The sequence below is a fragment of the Protopterus annectens genome, chromosome 1.part0, assembly GCF_019279795.1.
Source record: "Protopterus annectens isolate FY-2018-M chromosome 1.part0, PAN1.0, whole genome shotgun sequence".
Taxonomy (NCBI): domain Eukaryota; kingdom Metazoa; phylum Chordata; order Ceratodontiformes; family Protopteridae; genus Protopterus; species Protopterus annectens.
The window spans coordinates 545,793,499-545,812,571 of NC_056725.1; the positions used below are offsets into that span (position 1 = coordinate 545,793,499).

The window sequence follows — 19,073 nt, forward strand, 5'->3', positions numbered from 1 at the left end:
CATAGCTCGTGTTGCAATAGAATCTGATGTTATCGGATTTAGTGTAGCATCTATAGGGAACAGTTACATTGCAATAGCTCCAACCCACCTTGACTGTATCATTCTTATAAAAACACACAGTTCCTTTCTGTCAAATAGACAAGTGCAATGCTACCTTATCTTTTGATGTGACATCTGATGTATCATGAATTAAGTTTTCCCAGGTCTTGTTAGCCCCTAGGGGAACTGCAGTTAATAGTAGCCCCCCATATGCTGTTGGTAAAGCTGTGCAAATCCAGCAATTCGAAACATTGAAGGTTTCAGAATACACATATTTAATTGCCTGGTAAGTATTAAAGTTCGGGTGCCACTCTGCATGCTTATTTAGTTCTACTTGCGTGGTTGAGAAAAGAAATGGCCACAATAAAAAGATTATTGTCACCAGTATAGTCAACAGGATGGTCATGTAATATTTTTGTGGAAACTGTTGTTCTGCATTTCTGTTTTCTCCAGTTCTTCCAAGTAGGTGTATTTGGATCTTACTGGATTCCGTCATCTTATTTTGGACACATGATCTTACTCTCTGCCCTAATAGGACCTTCAGCACCGATGGTTTCTTCACTGGGTTTGAGACGGATCAGTCCTATTGATCTGACCCCCCCCCCCCTTTGTAGCCAGACTTTGTGCTTAGGGTCCTGATGGAGAGGAAAGATCTTTGTCCAATTCAAAGTTCTTTACCAGCTTGCAGTGCGTCAGGTTTATACACAAAGCTCATTCTGCTATTTTGACTGCAGTAGGTGTCGAAAGAAGCACCTGGTAGGGACCTTCCCACCTTGGCGATGCCCAGTTCTTTCGCTTCATGATTTTAGTCCATACCCAGTCTCCTGGCGTCACTGCCACTTCCGATGTTTCGGTTTGTTTTTTATTTGAAACAGAATTTGACTGCAACAGATGTTTAGAACTCAACAACTTTTTCATATATTCAGCTAGTGTAAAATCGGCTTTCTGGTCTGATAACATGAGAAGTTTCCACTGGGGTGTATAATAAGCTCTTCCAAACAGTTTTTCAAAAGGAGTAAATCCTTTTGCTGTAGGGACAGTTCTCATGCTCAACAGTGCCAGGGGTAAACAGTATAACCAAGTTTTTCCTGTCTCAGCTATTAATTTTTTCAATTTGCTTTTTAATATCCCATTATGCCTTTCAGCCAGCCCTGCAGATTGTGGATGGTATGCACAATGATTTTTTAAAGAAATGCCAAAATGCTTACTTAACTGCTGTATGGTTTGATTTACAAAATGTGTACCATTGTCACTGTAGATTCTTTCCGGAATGCCATACCTAGGAATAATTTCGTTGATAAGTACTTTTGCCACTGTAGCTGCATCCGGATTTTTGGTTGGAAAGGCTTCCACCCACCTGGAAAACATATCTATAATGACAAAACAATACTTTTTATTTTCACATTTGTTCAATTTTATGAAATCCATACAGATAGTGTGAAACGGATATGGTGGTGTGGGGAAACTCCCTTGCTTAGGCTTTATCGCCCCCTGTGCATGATGTTTGTTACAAATCTGACCCATCAAACAAAATTTTTTGGAGTAGTTTGTAAATCCGTACGTTGTGAACACTTGGTTCACCAGCTGTACCATCCCCTCTGTTGAGACATGGCATTGCCCATGGCTCAACAGTGCTGCATAGCAAAACAAATTAGAGGGTAGTACTGGTTTTCCTTTTTTAGAGATGTACAGCCCTTTTTCGAGGATTGCTCCTCGTTTTATCCATCGCTGTTTTTCAGCTTGCGTAGTGAGTGTCTGCATTGTTTTTAACATGTCTAGATCTAAGGTTTCAGATGGTTGCAATTCTTTATTTAAAAGAAATACTTTTGTGGCCGCTTGTTTTGCAGCTGTATCAGCTCTCGCATTACCTTTTGAAATCCTATCCTGTTGCTTGGTGTGAGCTGTACATTTGCAAATGGCCACTTTCTGAGGTAACTGAATAGATTCTAAAAGATCTGAAATAAACTGTGCATGATTTATAGGTTTGCCAGTAGATGTTATTATTCCCCGGTTTTTCCACTGTTGTGCAAACACATGTACAGTGGAAAAAGCGTACTGGCTGTCAGTAAAAATATTTACACATTTACCCTTTGCTAGGGTACATGCCCGTGTCAGGGCAATCAATTTTGCTGCCTGTGCAGATAAATAGTGTGGTAAAGATTTTGCTTCTACAATCTCAGTAGCAGAGACTACTGCATATCCTCCTAGGTTTTTTCCTGCAGGACCCCTTTTGCACGAGCCATCCACGTAATATATCACCTCGGCATTGTCCAAGGGTATGTCCGTGAGATCTTTTCTAGGTAGGGTCTTTTGCTCAATTACCTGCAGGCAGTGGTGGGGTGTGCCATCTGCAGGGGTTGGGAGCAGCGTAGAAGGGTTCAAAGTTGTACATTGATCAATTGTCATATGAGGTTGGCTCAACAATATAGTCATGCAAGAAAGATGCCTAGCAGGGTAGAGATATACCACTTTTTCTTACAGTAAAATGATCGCGACTGCATGGGGCACTCTCAAAGTGAGAAGGTGGAACAAGACTACTGAGGCTGAAGCCTGCACTGCCATTGCAGCTGCAACTACTGCTTGTACGCAGTGGGGTAAGGATCGTGCCACTGGGTCCAGTTGTGATGAATAGTAAGCGATGGGGCGTTGCTTATCCCCATGCTGTTGTGTTAATACTGATGTCATGTAACCCTGCTTGCAATCTACAGTCTGGAAAAAACATTTATGATAGTTTGGCAATCCCAGAACTAGTGAGGATGCTATTAACTGCTTTAGTTTACAAAAGGCAGACTCTGCCTCTGGTGTCCATTGTAACAAATCCTGCACTGCCATAGGCATCTTGTATATAAGGTCAGTTAAGGGTGCAGATTCCAAAGCGTAGTTTGGAATCCAGCTTCGGCAACAATTAGTTGTACCCAGGAAGGACATTATTTCCTTCTTGGCAGTGGGTTTTGGTGCTTGTAAAATTGCTACTTTTCTGTCCTCATCTAACGTTTTACCTTTCTTGATATTACATATCCTAGGTATTTAACCTGTTTTTTTCCAGAGCTGCAGTTTGTCTTTGTTTACCTTATGTCCCTCAGCAGCTAAAAATCGTAGAAGTGCTATGGTATCTTCCTTACAATCTTGCTGGGTGGGGCCGCCAGCAGAATGTCATCAACATAAAGTAAAACCTGGCTACCTCTTGGTGGGTAGAATCACGCCAAGTTGCTTGCCATTTCTTGTGAGAATATCGTTGGACTTTTACAATATCTCTGTGGTAGGCGTGTGTATGTATATCTTTTTCCCTGAAATGTAAATGCAAACCAGTACTGGCTATCAGGGTGTATCGGTATCAAAAAGAATGCTTTGCTAATGTCTACCACAGAAAAATACTTTTGTTGAGGTTTTAAGTCATTCAACAGGGTGTGTGGCTCTGGCACTATGGGTGCCCTTGATATTACCGCGTCATTTACAGCTTGCAAATCCTGGACCATACGCCATTCTCCATTGGCTTTTTTAACTGGAAATAAGGGTGTGTTACACAGTGAATTGGGAGATTCTATTAGTATCCCTCCTTTAAGTAAGGATGCTATAATAGGCTTTATCCCTGCCTCTGCATCTTTTCTTAAGGGATACTGTCTTTTTTGTGGTCTGAATGCTGACTTTGGCGTGATGGTGACTGGCCCCTCTGTACGAATGAGTCCTACATCTGATTTCCCTGTTGACCAGAGAGTCTCTGGTATACCTCGCAAGGCATTTTTTTCCTCCTTTAATAGGAGTGTCCATCAGCTGTCTTTTCTAGATTGTAAGTGCACAGCTGGGTTGGTCTGAGATATCCAATTCAGTTTTTGTACTTGTATCCCCTGTCCTGACAGTTCTAGTTCTGTCTGTTTTTCCCATCTCGTGGCTTTTTCTCCTAGGTCTGCCCATTTTATATTTTTGTTTTTAGTTAAACTAACATGTGGTAATCGATTAGATTTATAAAGTGCAAAAAAACTCCTGGGGCAGTGAACAGCTGGCTACACTGTTCCCTTCTGTGTCCCAGTACAGGTTACTCAGCATCAGTCTATTTGTATGATTTTTAAATAATTCTTTCTCATATTCCTTATCAGGTCCTGATGTGTTACAAAAATACAGGGTACAGTGCAACAGGTGGTGCTTGTCAATGTCAAGGGAGGGAAACTTACTGATGGCTATGCTCATTAGTTCCTCGGTCACAGTCCCTGGACCAGTCGTAACCAAGTCCTGGCTGTACCAGTAAAATATTTCACCCTCCGATTGCACCACAAAGGTATTATTTTGCCGCTGTGCTTCCATATCCTGCATGGTTGGGACTACTGCTATACCAAATATCTGCATGAGGTCTCTGCCCAAGAGATTTACTGGGCATTTTGCAGAAATTACAATTTTGCTTTTCTGTGTTAATCCTGAAACTGGATCAGTTATTGCAATGTTATGGGAGAGAGACTCCCAATACAGCTGTCCATTAGCTGCTTTGACCAGTATGTAATCAGGTGACTCTGTGTTTTCTGGTAGTTTGGAGGGGTATATCAGGGTCCGTGATGCCCCTGAATTACACAAAAATTTGACCTTCCTTCCTTCTACCAAGAGTGTAACTTCTGGATTTGTGTCTGTTAAATAGAGCTCCAGGCTCAACAAAGCTAGAGCTAATATTTCGTTTTCTTCATTGTCACTAACTTCCTGCACTTCCTCTACTCCCTCTTTCACATTCTCATTTGTCCTTTCTTTACTAGCCCCTTCTGGTGATTCTTGACTATCATATAGTCAGTCCTCATCCTCCTTGTCTTCCGTTGTTGCCTTCTTATTTTTTCTGCAATCCCTTGCCAAATGTCCCTTTTTACCACATTTAAAACATTCTCCCCTTTTCTTACGCCCTTCAAAGTCCTCTGATCAGACTGCTTGTTTCCCTATGCGTTTTTCTTGCCCTTTTTCCCAGACTGCACTACATAAACTTCTACTCCGTCTTCTACAGAAAATACTTGAGCTTTTTTTTCTTTTTGCTATTAAAATGCCTTTTGGCATGTCTAGCATATTCAAGTAATGATTGTAACCTGCTGGTACGATGGTCTACCATGTGTTTTGTAATACAAATGCTTATAGGCGCACTACTGCTTTTCAAAAATGCATTCTTTAACTGCTGTCCATATGGGGAATCTTGCGTTTGATCTTCAGGAACCTGCATTTCACAGTGGTTATTAAAACATTTTAACAATCTGGCATAGTACCGGTCAATTGTTTCACTTTTTTGTTGGATGCATTGATTAATGCAAGTCCAGTCTGCCCTAGGTTTCCATTTTTCAGAGATGCGGTCTGTAAGACCTTTTACTCTTGTGTCTAATTTTGCGCTGCTATGTGGGAGGGGTCTTTGTGCAGCATCACAAGGGTTCGAGTTGCCACAAATCATGTACCAATCTGGCCCTACAATTTGTCTAACTACTTTTTCTACTACTTCTCCATTTAAGTTATAACTTAACCTCATTCCTTGTAAGTCTTCTGAGAATTTTTTAAAATTAATCTTTGGATGGGGAATTCCCTCAGTGGCTTTCCGGATATCTTCCGGAGTCCAAGGTCTATATACTAAGATAGTTGGGTCCTGATTGTCCTGACCTGCCTGAGGATTAGGTACTTTTATAAGCGGGCATATTTCTTCTTCTTCTCCTATAGATCATGAATTCTTAACTATTTGCCATAACTCAATACCTTCTTCTGAATTACTTGCCTTTGTTCGGGACCTGGTCCCAATGGGATCTCTGATTTTAGTTAGTTTTAGTTTTATAATACCTCTATCTTCAGTGACCACAGGATATAGTGGGGGTGGACTAACCTGTTCACTCGCTTCATATTCTGGTAAGGGAGGCGGAGGTGCTGATGCTATTACTAAGTTGTTATCTTCCTTATCTAAAAACATTGCTTTTGAATCTTTGTTCCTTTGGTCCCTATGGTTTACTTCCTCCAGCCACCTGTGTGCTTGAGGAATTCCTAACCGCCTTTGCTTTTTTACCTGACCCTTGGAATCGTTTTTGAGTTTTTGATAAGTTTGATAAGCGAGGATTTTTTTAATTTTCTGTCGAATACATATTTATTAACCCATTTTGAAAAATATGTAATATTATCGGCGCATTGCGACTGCATATATTTTGCGTCTTCCGTTAACAGCAGGTTCTGGGGTGTTTTTGTGCAATTATTACCCATTTTATTTTACCTTTGATTGTTACATAACTTCTCTTAATTTTAACATGTACTACGGATTTTGTTATAGTCTCTTCAGCATGACTGCCTACTTTTATTTCTCCTGATCTATGACAAGACAGTACTCTTTTTTTTCATCCCTGACTGTAAGAAAAATACAATCTGTTAAAAAACAATACACATCTAGTCCCTGATCTGAAACAGAAAAAAGTAAATTTACCTTACCTGAGCCCACATGATTGATCACCGATTCGTGGAGACCCATCCTTCAGTCACAGATCAGAAAGTGGCTGGCCTCTTTTGACGACGATTCAGTCGGAGGACTTTCCATATAAGAAGAACCTATTTGGTTTCTTCCCCGTATGGTTTCAGCCACCTGGCCGTCTGATCTGAGGCGAAGAGAGGGTTCCGGTCCGAAGGACCATTCTGTAAAAGGAAATACTTCAAAGATATTACACGTTAGGTTCAAGCAAGGCACCCTTTATTACTTGCAGCAAGGAGACAAAGCATGTAGGTACAAGGTTTGTCTGACTTTCTGGTGGTCAGTATGTTATTCTTATAGAGTTCTCTTCATGTCACATAGAAAATGTTACTAATCTACTGCTGACGTACTTGGACACAGCTTTCTGTATGTTACACAGAAAATGTTACCAGGCTTATTGCTGACATGGTCAGATTATTGCTGTCTTGCAAAAACATTTGAGAAAAACAACCTGGCCTTGGGCTTATTTTAGCCCACCTTGTCTCTTCAATTCTTCCATTGTACAGTTCTAATACATGCAATACATTTTGTCTAGATTCAAGGTACATTTCTAGCTTTGGTACAAGTAGTGCTGACTATAGTTTAAGCTTTCAACCATCTATTGTTTTCTTTATCAAGACTTCTAGCAGCTGCACATTTTCTCATGGCATAAGCAGAAATAGAATGTCTCTTATGAAGTTTCTGGTAGCTGCACATATTTTCATTGCATAAGCAGAATAAAGTGTCTTTTATTAAGTTTCTTATAACTGTGCAGATTCATGCAGTATGAACAGAATAAATGTATTAACCCTTTAATGTACTAAGCATGCACATTGCTATTATGCATTTTCCTAACAAATTCATATTTGTTTCTAGACATTATCGATATGTTCTCTGTAAATTAGCAAGGGAGTTAGTCATCTTCAGGGAAGAGGCAGCTGCAATTTATGAGAAGACAGATGACATTTGGTTCTTGTCTTTCACTAGCTACTGGATGTTCTTCGTGTTTCACTGTTGCAGTCATTACATTTGGGTTATCTGCCTGCAGGTAGCCTTCAGCTTGCCTGAATATCAAAGTCTTGGATTCCTGCGTCAGATGCTATCTCTTCTTCCATGACGTCAGGGGTATAAAACATGTAGCTGACACCATTACATCAGTCTTTCTTGCCGCACAGTGCCCGAAGCAGAAGCAGTTCACAAGTGCCAGTCGGCCGACTCCTGAAATTTTCGTTTTCGAGTTTCAGAATCGAAGTCTTCAAAAAAAGCTAAGTACCCCGTTGGGATCCTTTTTCTTGCTCTTAACCGATGTCAGTAAAAGTTAACAATTGTCGTACCTGTGGAAAGCAAATACCTCGTAAAGATTTTCATTCGTACTGCATTCCTTGCTTAGGCCCAGACCACGATGTCCCTCTCTGTCAGTTTTGTGCTTTATTCAACTCCTGAACTATTCGTCGTCGGTCTATTTTCACAGCAAATTATTTTGGTACTCTGTTTAACTATCCAGAAATGGCTTCGGTAAGCCATCCGACTACCTATATTCCGAAAAATGTAAGGATAAAGACAGAGACAGACCACATGGGTCCAAAACTGCTGACGACACTTCTGTTAAGCTAGTTGCCAGTTCACCGGTACTCAGTAAGGCACTTTCCCAGCTACTGATACCCACTACTTCGAATTCGCAGGCCTCTACTGAGAACAATTCAGAGTCTGGTATGCCACGAGATGCTTCTTCGACTATGGAATCTGCGGATGTCTCTACCTTGGATGGGTCCATAGCTGCTGTGCAGGCACCGGATTCTGAGGGTGTATTCAGGCCTACAGATTTGCATTTTAATCCGATGCCATCTTCTTCATCAAGGCCTAAAACTCGACCCACGCCTAGAAAACCGACATCCAAACCGCATGGTGAGGCCCATATGCCTAAAAAACAAATGCTTAGAATGGCTGAAGACCTTATTACTTTAATTAGGGGAAGCCAGCCTTCCCCCTCTAAGAGACCTAGAACTGATTTTCCTTCTGATTCTTCTGATCAGGATTCTGAAATTTCTGTTTCTTCTGATTATCAGGATTTGCCCTTATCTACCTATGAGGATTCTGATGCAGAGTATTCCATTCCCTCTGCTTCCCCTCCAGAAGGTTTTTCTTTTGGTGAAACCTTGCACACTCTTAGGGAGCATTTTCGCTGGGAAAGCCAGAATTACTCTGACTCCAAAAAGAGGCTTAGGGAATTCTTACTCCTCCCTCAACACAGGCCTTCAGCTATCCCTCCTGTTCAGGACATTGTAGATGATGCCTTCTTGGAACCTAGCCTGGCCCCAGACACTTGACCTCCAGCTCCCAGAAAACCTGACAGGTATTACAGAGTACCTGACTCTCACAAGTTCCTCTTCAAAAATCCTACTGCGGATCCAGAGACCATTTCCCAAGGACCAAAGGGCATTAAGGCTAGTGCTGCCAAAAACCCTACCCCCCTCTGATAGAGATTCCAGGGCCTTGGACAGATGGGGTAAGAAGGTATACACTTCTGCTACTTTGGACATTAGGGCCTTAAATTGCCAGTTTCATATGTTAAAGTATCAGCAGCATATTTTGGGACTACTTAAACAGAAAATGATGTTGATTCCTGACTGTGCTGAACATAAAGAATTACAGGATTTAATGCATTCTGCTGAACAAATTGGTAAACATACTTTGCAATGTGGTTTTGACTCTTTAGAAGCATCTTGCAGGGCTGCTGTCACTGGGTCTGTACTTAGAAGGCATGCTTGGCTTAAGGAGCAAAACCTGCCAGATCATGTTAAAGCTAATTGACTGGATGCTCCCTTAAACCAAGACCACCTGTTTGGCAACAAAGCAGAAGTCGTCCTTAAAAAGATGGAGGAAAAAGCTAAATCTATGCAAACTGTTAACGATTTCTTGCAAGTACAGCCTTCCAGATTTAGTAGGCATTGGCCACCTAAGAATTGGTCCTTTCCAATCTCTTCCAGGCCTTCTCAGTCCAAACCCAGGAACAGCAGACCACCTAGGCTACAGTCTCAGACTACACACAGGCCTAAGCAGTGGCGGGCTCGCACTTCCAAAGCTGGAAGTAGTAAGACACCCCCCTATGGAAAAAATGTCACAATGACTTAGCCATAACCCTTCCAAGCCCTGCTCAGCTGCCTGCTCCCTTAGGAAGAAAGCTCGTCCTGCATGCAAAAAACTGGGAACTCATTACCCAGGACAAACGGGTTTTAAATATAGTTTTCCAAGGATACAGATTCCACTTCCACACCTTACCAAACCCAAACGGTTGGCCAGACCTACCCCCAAATCAGTGGGCAGAGGCTCAACAGCAGGTTCTCTCTCTTCTAAGTATCAGGGCTATTCAACCTGTCCCAGCAGAAGAAAGAGGACAAAGTTTTTACTCAAGACATTTCCTGGTACCCAGAAAAGACTGCTCCTGGTGTCCTGCCCTGGTCCTCTCTATTCTAAACACCTTTTTGGTAATCCCAAAATTCAAAATGCTAACACTTCAACAGCTGCTCCCTATGCTGGGCAAAGATGCTTGGTTGGCAAACTTAGACTTAAAGGAAGCTTGCCTGCACATTCCAGTAAGGCAATCTTGCAGGAAATACCTACGCTTCAGAGCAGGCTCCATGCACTATCAGTTCTCTGCACTTCCCTTTGGCTTATCTACTGCGCCAAGGGTATTCACAAAGTGTCTAGCTCCAGCCATTGCATTTTGCAGGCAGAGAAATATTCAGCTATACCCATAAATTGATGATTGTCTGATTCAGGCAGAAAGCCAGGACTTGCTATTAAAACATCTGGCATTTGTAAAGAAACTTCTAACCTCGCTGGGGTACACCATAAACAAAAAGAAATCTCACCTAGTACCCTGCCAACAAATTGTATTCGTGGGAGCAAGCTTGAACACAACTTCCCAGATGGCTTTCCTCATGCCAGAGAAACAAGTTTATTTGACAGCCTACTTCAAACTACTGTCCACAAAGACCCAGCTATCTGCAAGGAAAATTCTTCAAGCCATGGGGTTCATGGCCCCTTGCATTCTAATTCCATATGCAAGACTGCATATGAGGAAACTACAATTGTATCTAAAAAGCCTATGGTGCCAATATTCTCAGGACCTGGAAACAATGATTTCCTATCATTCCTTGTATAAAGACAGAGTTCCTTTGGTGGGCAGAGGCCTGCCACCTCAGCAAGGGGCTCCCTTACAATCTACCCCCTGCCACCCAAACCCTAACAACAGATGCATCAGACTATGCATGGGGAGCTCACTTGGCAGGGCAGTGCATTCCGGGCAAATGGAACCCGAGTTAGATGCACCTGCATATCAACCAAAAAGAAATGTTAGCTGTACAGAATTCCCTGACAGCCTTCAAGGACCACATCCTTCCAGGACAATTATTGGTAAAGACAGACAACACCACAGTTTTGTGGTACATAAACAAGCAGGGGGGAACCCACTCATACCCTCTCTGCAGACTAGCCATGGCTATGTGGAACACAGCCTTGGGCTACCAAGTGAACCTACAAGCAATTCCTGCCGGGCAAGCTAAATTCCCTGGCAGACAACCTAAGTAGAAATCTCATGGACCCACACGAATGGAAACTGGAAACAAAAATATTCAACCTCTTGAGGAACAAATGGGGGACTCCAGAAATAGACCTGTTTGCGTCCCCCCAGAACTACCAATTGGACAAATTCTGCACAAGGACTCCCCACAGTCAAGCTTGGAAAGTGGATGCCCTGTCCTTTACCTGGGAAAGCCTCTCGGTTTTTGCCTTTCCCCCTCTGCCTCTCCTCTTGAAGGTTCTGCTAAAGATCAAACAGGACAAACCAAGGACAATACTGATCGCACCAGACTGGTCATGCTAGCATTGGTACTCCCTCTTGCGCAGTATGATACTGCTGGAGCCATGGTACCTACCTCAGACACCTTCCCTGCTGTCCCAGCAGGCGGGCCAGATTCTGCACCTTCAGCTTCAAACCCTGAACCTTGCAGCCTGGCTAATCCCTTGAGCTCTCCAATAGCATCCCTCAGTAAGCAGGTGTTCATAGGTTCATAGGTTCATGCTAGGCTATCTGCCCTAGGGCATTTAAAGCCTAGCCATAGTGTGTTTGGCTTTCGCCACCCATTTTAAATTAATTTTGCTATGCCCTTTTTCGAGGTTAGTATACTGTGCCTCTAACAGTGACACAGAAATGATACCTGGGGTAAAGCTATGATTTCCCATCCACTCATCAAGATTCCTCTTGAAGAGAGTCAATGAGGGACTCTGCCTAACCTGGACTGGGATTTTATTCCAGAGCGAAGGGAGCCTCTGGGTTATGAATCTGTCCCTCCAGCATGTCCTATTTGTTTCAGTGCTGAGGTTCAAGTCTCTCGAGCGCGTAGCTCAATGGGATTTGGATTTTCTGAGGTGCAGCATGTCCATTAATTCCAGGTTGGACATGCCACTGAGTAGAGCTGGAGTTTCTTTAACCGGGCAGCATATGGCATCTGTTTGAGCCCTTTGATCCTCTTGGTGAGGTACTTTTGGGGTCGTTCCAGTTGCTGCAGGTGTCTGGTAAGGTACACCCCAAAAGGGGCATTGTACTCAATTATGGGCCTGATGAGGGATGAGTAAAGAGGCACGATGACCTCCCCTGATCTAGATGTGAATCCCTTCATGATTAGGTGGGCTATATAAAATGTTTTTCTAACCACTTTGGCCACGTGGTTTTCAAATGAGAGATTGCTATCAACTTGGGTCCCCAGGTCCCTAATTACTTCTTCCGTACTTAATGGATTACCACCTATGTGGTAATTTGTGGGCACTTTGTTTTTGCCAAAGGGGATGACTATACACTTTTTGGCATTTAGCTTGAGGCCATGGGTCTGGCACCAGTTGTATGTTTCTATGAGGCCCTTTTGTAGGATGCTTGTGTCGGCTGGAGAGTCGATTATGGTGCCTAGTTTGCAGTCATCTGCGAACTTGGTCAGCCACAGTCCTTCCGTGTTGGCCTGTACCTCCGAGAAATATATACTGAACAAAAGAGGTCCCAGGAGTGAGCCTTGTGGGACGCCACTTGTAACTGGTTTGGAGTCTGACATGGCTCCAGCAATTCTAATCATGTGGGTTCTGTCCTTGAGCCAAATTGCAACCCATCTAGTGACATAGGGGTTTATATTTAAGCTGGTAAGCTTATCTATAATGCCCGAGTGGGGTATTGTATCGAAGGATTTTGCGAGGTCCAGGTAGGCTGTGTGGACCACCTTCCCCTCGTCAGTGGCCTTGGTGACTGTTTCAAAGAAATCGACCAGGTTTAAGAGGCAGGATCTGCCCTTAACAAAGCCGAACTGGGTAGGATCCAGTGTCTGTAGGTCCCCAACTTTATTTATGAGGTCCATGATGATCCTTTCCATAGCTTTGCAGACCAAGCTAGTCAGGCTTATGGGGCGATAGTTTCCAGGATCCGTTGAGGTACCACCTTTGTGGAGGGGGACCACTGTTGCTGTACGCCACTCTTTGGGTACATGTCCTGTAATAAGACTGAGATTGAACGGTAGTTTTATGTTTGGGTTTAGCTCTTCTTGGAGTTCATGTAGGACGCAGCCCGGGACACCGTCTGGTCCCATTGATGCTGTGTTTTTTGCTTTGGAGAGGGCGGCTTTACCTGAACATCTGAGATGTCAGGGGGGCAGCACTCTGCTGGGATAGATATTTGCCCTTTTGGTGGGGATGGGGGGGAGAAGTTTGCGCTGAACCTGTCAGCTAGGATGTTGGCAATGTCTGTGGGTTCGGTGTATTTTTTGTCATTTTGGACTAATTCTGAGCATATCTGGGAATTCCCACCCAGGTTCCTAACATAACTAAAGAAAGCCTTGTGATTATCCTTAGTGTCCTGTGCAAATTTTCTCTCGAAGCTGGCCTTAGACGATTTTATGAGTGCCCGTAGTTTTTTGCTAATACTGATCAGTGATGCCTTCCCTGTTTGGGATTTTGCTCTATCATGTAGTAGCTTCCTCCTTCTATTGTATAGTTTCTTTATGGCTGGGGTCCACCAGACAGGACGCCTAACTTTGGAGGATTGGGTCTTGGTTTTATTTGGGATTGCATGATCCATGCATTCCTGAAGGTGTTCATAGAATGCGCTTATAAAAGATTCTGCGGTCTGGGCCGTATTTTCCACAGGCCCGGGGGCTTTGAAGGATTCCACCTCGGTTTTGAGGAGTGTGAAATTTGCTTTAGAGAAGTTTTTCACTGTAGTTTTCTGGGCAGGGGGTGGGGTCGGGATGTGAATATCCAGTGAGATTAGTTTATGGTCTGATCTTACCAGTGAGGGATACACTTCTGGCCTGGAGCATAGAGCCCCCATGTTGGTGGTGATCAGGTCCAGTATGTTTTCCCCTCTTGTGGGAGTGGTAACAAGTTGTTCCATAGCATTTGAGTTTATAAATTCTAGGAACCTTTGGGCTAGGGTGTTGGAGCTAGAGTAATGCTCCCAGTTTATGTTTGGGTAGTTGAAGTTGCCCAATATAATGGTGTTTGGAGAGACCTTCATATTTTCCAGTGTTCTCAGGAAGGCCGAGTGGGGTTCCTGGGTTTGGGAGGGTGGTCTGTAGCAGGCTATAAACTGGAAGGCAGTTTTACCCACTGTTAGTTGCACATGGATAGTCTCTGATGCTTCGTGCTGTGTCACCAACCTGGAGGTGTGGGTATCTTTAACGAATATTGATACTCCCCCTCCTTTTGTGGTTCGGTCCAAGTTTTGGGGTATAACCTGGTAGTGCTGGGGTGCTCTTGAGAGCCTTGAACCAGGTTTCTGTTACTGCACAGATATCGATGTTCTCCATGCTAAGGAGAGTTTCGAGTGCGTGCATCTTGAGGTTTAGACTTCTGGCGTTGAGTAGCATTACTCTTAGTTTCTTATCCCTTGTGATACCTATGGAGGTGGGTTTGTCTTTTGAGCCTTGCCTAAAAAAGGCACTATGGGGGTGGCAAGAGCCTTTGCCAATATCCGAAAGCCCAGGGGTGACAGGTGCAAGCCGTCCCTAGCGAAGCATCGTGGCTTGTCGAGCATGTCATCCCAGGCTGACAGGCATTGGATCCCATTTGAATGACACCAATACTTAAGCCAATTGTTGAAATTGATCATCTTGTCTTCATATTGTGGCATCATTCTTGGTGAGGGTAAGATGCTACTCAAGGTCAGGGTCATACTGGCCTGGGCTACATGCTCAGAGAGCTCCTCTATGTCTCTTTTCATGTAGTCCAGGGAGGTATGTCTCAGGTCATTCACACCAGCATGGACAATGACTGAGTCATATTTGTACTTGCCTTGGAGTGACCTGAGTGCTTGTGTTATGTGGCGGATCCTAGCGCCCGACAGGCAGCTCACCGTGACCTTCTCCTTGTTCAGCCTAGTGAGCGGGACGTCAGTGTGCCTGACGATAGAGTCACTTATTACAAGTGTATCAGGTGTGTTGTTTAGCCTTAAGGGCTGTGACTGTTCGGCACACTGGCTTTGTGAGCTATGTGTTGCACGTGTTTTGTTTTGTGGTAGCGGTTGCTTGGGTGTCTGCTTTGGAGGTCTCTGCTGCTTAGGCAGATTTTTATTTAGAGCCTCCGAGTATGTTTTTGTGTGTTTATGTGTTTGGTTTGCTGTCGTGGTAGGTCTATGTGAGACTGGAATTGTAGTGAGTGTGGTTTCCTTCTCCTCCTGACTGGTTACGCTAGTACTGAGTTGAGAGAGCTTAGCCTCCAGTTTGGCTATATGGTTGCATCTCTCACATGTGTTGGAATTTGTTGGGAGGAGGAGAGGGTTGTCTGTGTACATGAGGCAGTTGTAACATTGTCTCAAGATTCCCAGATTCACCAGCTGGACCGGAGAGGAGATTGACAACTGACCTTTGGACATGCTAGAATAGTATCGGGAATTACTTTATAATTGAAAAAAAGGGCCAATGGGGAACAAGGTACTCAAGGGGAGTTTGTGAGGGTGTAGTGCTTTTAATTTTTTAGTGCTGACTTATATAATTGCTTTAGTGAGCAAGTGCCAGGCTTTAGAGTAGGAATAGGGTGTTTATTATGAGAACACACTCAAGTGCGTGTTAGATGTTATTCCAGAAGCAAGGAGGCCTAGCACTAGAAAATCTTATGCTGAATAGTGGAAAACATACTGTTCCTGGAGCCAAACTCAGGGGATGGGCGCAATAGTACCCAGCTTACCTCATTTTCTTCAATACTTAACAGAAATGCTCCACAAGGGCCTATCCTTCTCATCAGTTAAAATAAATGCCTCTGCCATTTCAGCACATTACAATACTGAACCACCCCTCTTCTCTCACCCCCTGCTAAAGCAGTTCCTCAGAGGGGCCAAAAATTTAAGACCCCCCCAGGTGAGCCCTTACTCCAGCCTGGGACCTTAACTTGGTATTGGAAAAACTCACTCTCCCTCTATTTGAACCAGCTGCAACTGCAGAGCTGAAATTCCTTTCTTGGAAAACAGCCTTCCTTCTAGCCATCACTTCAGCAAGAAGAGTGTCTGAATTACAGGCCCTCATGGCATTGGAGCCCTTCATTATCTTCCATGCAGACAATCTTTCCCTCAGGACCAATCCTTCCTTTATGCCCAAGGTGGTGTCTAGTGTGGCTCTAAATTAGTCCATTTATTTGCCTGCTTTTTTTTCCCAAACCCACAAAACAAAGGTGAACGAATGCTGCACTCTTTGGACGTGCACAGACAACTTAGATTTTATTTGGACAGGAACAAGCCTCTCAGAAAATCTGAATAGCTGCTTTTCTGCAGGGCCAGAGGGGAAGTCCATTTCAAAGCAAACCATATCTAAATGGATAGCCCATTGCATTCATTTCTGCTATAAGCACCATGGAAAAACTACCCCACAGGGGATAAGATCACATTTCACCAGGGCTGCATTTACCTCTGCAGCCTTCTTCAGAGGAGTCCCTACCAGGAACATCCTAGAAGCTGCTACCTGGAGCTCTGTACATAACTTCAAGCATTACCACATGCCTATTTTTTCTAAATCCAAAGCTGGTTTTGCCACTGCAGTCTTTCAGGACTTAATAGCTGGTCCTAAAGCTCTCTAAATTCCTCCTCCCTTCCTTAGCTTTGGGAATCAACCCAAATGTAATGACTGCAACAGTGAAACACGAAGAACATAGCACAGTTGTGTACACGTACCATAAATGTAGATGTTCGAGTGTTTTCACTGTTGCAGTCCTGGTTACCCTCCCTCCAGCCCTCTGACTTCTCTTGACTCTACCTTCCTTCTTGTTTGGTGCATTTAAGCTTTCTGGTGTATTTGCTTTTTGTTGAAGGTGTAACCTAACATATAATTTCTTCCCATTATGGGGGCACCTGACATCTGGGTAAGAAAAAGTGATGTAATGGCGTCGGCTGCATGTTTTATACCCCTGACGACCTGACATCATGGAAGAAGAGACTGCATCTGACGTAGGAATCCAAGACTTTGATATTCAGGCCAGCTGAGGGCTACCTGCAGGCAGATAACCCAAATGTAATGACTGCAACAGTGAATGCACTCAAACATCTACATTTATGGTAAGTGTACACAACTGTACTTAATGCAGAACTCTTGTGTGTCTTCTGAACAGGCCCACTTTTGATGCTTGTGGATGAGAAGGGTAGACATGCATACTGAAACAAGCATGACAACGTAATTTTTTTTTTAGAAAAGCCATATGAGTGGGTATGAGAACTACTCCAGTGCTACACCTGCTGTAGAGGAATCTGTTGACAATTGCTTGGTATGGTAGTACTGTCAAATCTTTCCAATTTTTTTTTATTCTGATAAACTTGTCATTTCATTTGATAATGCCTGCTTCAATAAGCTACCTTTAAATGCTAATTTGTCACTTTGAGTGCAGTGTTTTTCCAGCAGGACAAAAGGGTAGTTTTAATTTTTCTGGACTTGAATTACAAACTGTAGGGTTATTCCTGCTGTTTGGGGTTTTCTTTTATTCTCTCTAGTAAAGCTGTGACCTTCTAAAGGCATTTCAGCTCTTTTCTTATGGCATGTAATTCACTACTGATAAGTTATCGCATTGTCAAGGAAGCTTGAAATTTGCAGTGATAATTCACATTACAGTGTTCAGCAGTTAGTCCTTATCCAAAATGCCGAAAACTTCAAAAATAAACCAACTTATAAAACAAAAAAGGTGAGTGAAGGTACAACTCACAAAGATTTATTAAAATGTTAGCGCTTTCGTTCACTTCCTTAAATGAACTTCATCAGACCCTTATCTAAGATGTGTAATACTGTGGGAAGGTTTGTGGATGTTGGCAAGTTTTTACTGACATGGGTATTGAAAGAATGATATGATTATTAATGAGCACAAGCCAACTACTCTGAAATCTTGATTATCTTTTTACATTCTCAGGGGAAGGATGAAGCATATGATCGTATGCTCCTGGATTACTTCCTCCATTACCACCAGTTCATCAGTCTGCTTTGCCGTGTAGCAGTCAGCTGTGAAAAGTTTACAGAGACGTTGGTTAAACTAAGTAAGTACCAGTGATTATTAAAATCATGTGACAGATACTATTAACAGTAGGATTGTTTTTTGTTACATTCTCTCTCTTGCCTCCAACTGGAATGCCAGTGTGTTACATTTTCATATGAAGTTACGCAATCTGAAAGCAACCATTTTCTTTACATTTTCAAAATTGCCAGTTTTAAAGAACACCTGTGTCCATGTCATAGGGTATGAAAAGTAAAACTTGATTATGAACTTCTTTAACTTATTAAAAGGTCTTTGCTGGTTTTCTTAATTTCCAGCATTAAGGAAGGAATAGTTATATTTTGCCCCGAAGAGCAAGCTGGTGTGTCCTCCTGTACTACCCATAGTCTTTGACCTTTCTCTGAGATCAGCTGTAGTGTGTATGGGGATTTTTTGTTCAGTCTTCAAACATATCTGAAACAGTTGAGAATGATCGTGTAAAGTATGTCATAAAGTTTAAGTTTTAACATTTATTAGAAAGCTCTTTATCTGATGACCAGTTAGGTGCACTGATTGATTCGACTTTCATTCATGATCTTAAGCGGAAATTGCATTGAAGGAGAACATTTGATCAGGATATGAGTGAAAAGTCCTCTGCTGTTCCATTCTAGGATTCCTCAGCTAAGCTAGAGCTCACCTTTCTTATGGCAGTATAATGACAAGAAAGGTTTACTATTGCAAGCACGCAAAATGAATGATGTGTTATTAAACGACAGTATTTTGCTTCAAATCTGAAACAAATAGAAATGAAAGGGTGTTAATTCAGCAGTCTAAAACATAACAAACTTCTCTTGACTCCAGACATCATAATTCCATCATCATATATTTCTTGCCACTTAGTGTGTGTGTGAACAGTGCTCAGTCACTCTATTTTTTATATTTAATGATTACTTGTTATGTTTCTTTTAACATTATTTGTTGCCATAGCCTGTATTTAAAGAAGTTTCACCTGTTTTTGACATTTGCGCTCCTGTTCCACTTTTGTTCTTGTGGCAAAAAAGGTCTCTCAGGACAGGCATGTTGTGTAATATGTACTTTCTGGACCCAGATCACCACCCATATA

The 19,073-nt window shown here is 42.8% G+C and overlaps 1 protein-coding gene across 1 annotated transcript in view; it reads left to right on the forward strand.

The window, feature by feature from the left end:
- USP34 (ubiquitin specific peptidase 34) overlaps window positions 1-19,073 on the forward strand; it is a gene marked incomplete in the record, with an annotated part of 5,849,982 nt that overhangs the window by 5,643,144 nt on the left and 187,765 nt on the right. Inside the window, 1 exon segment of the mRNA XM_044061224.1 lies at window positions 17,891-18,014. Coding sequence (XP_043917159.1) covers window positions 17,891-18,014 — 124 coding nt within the window.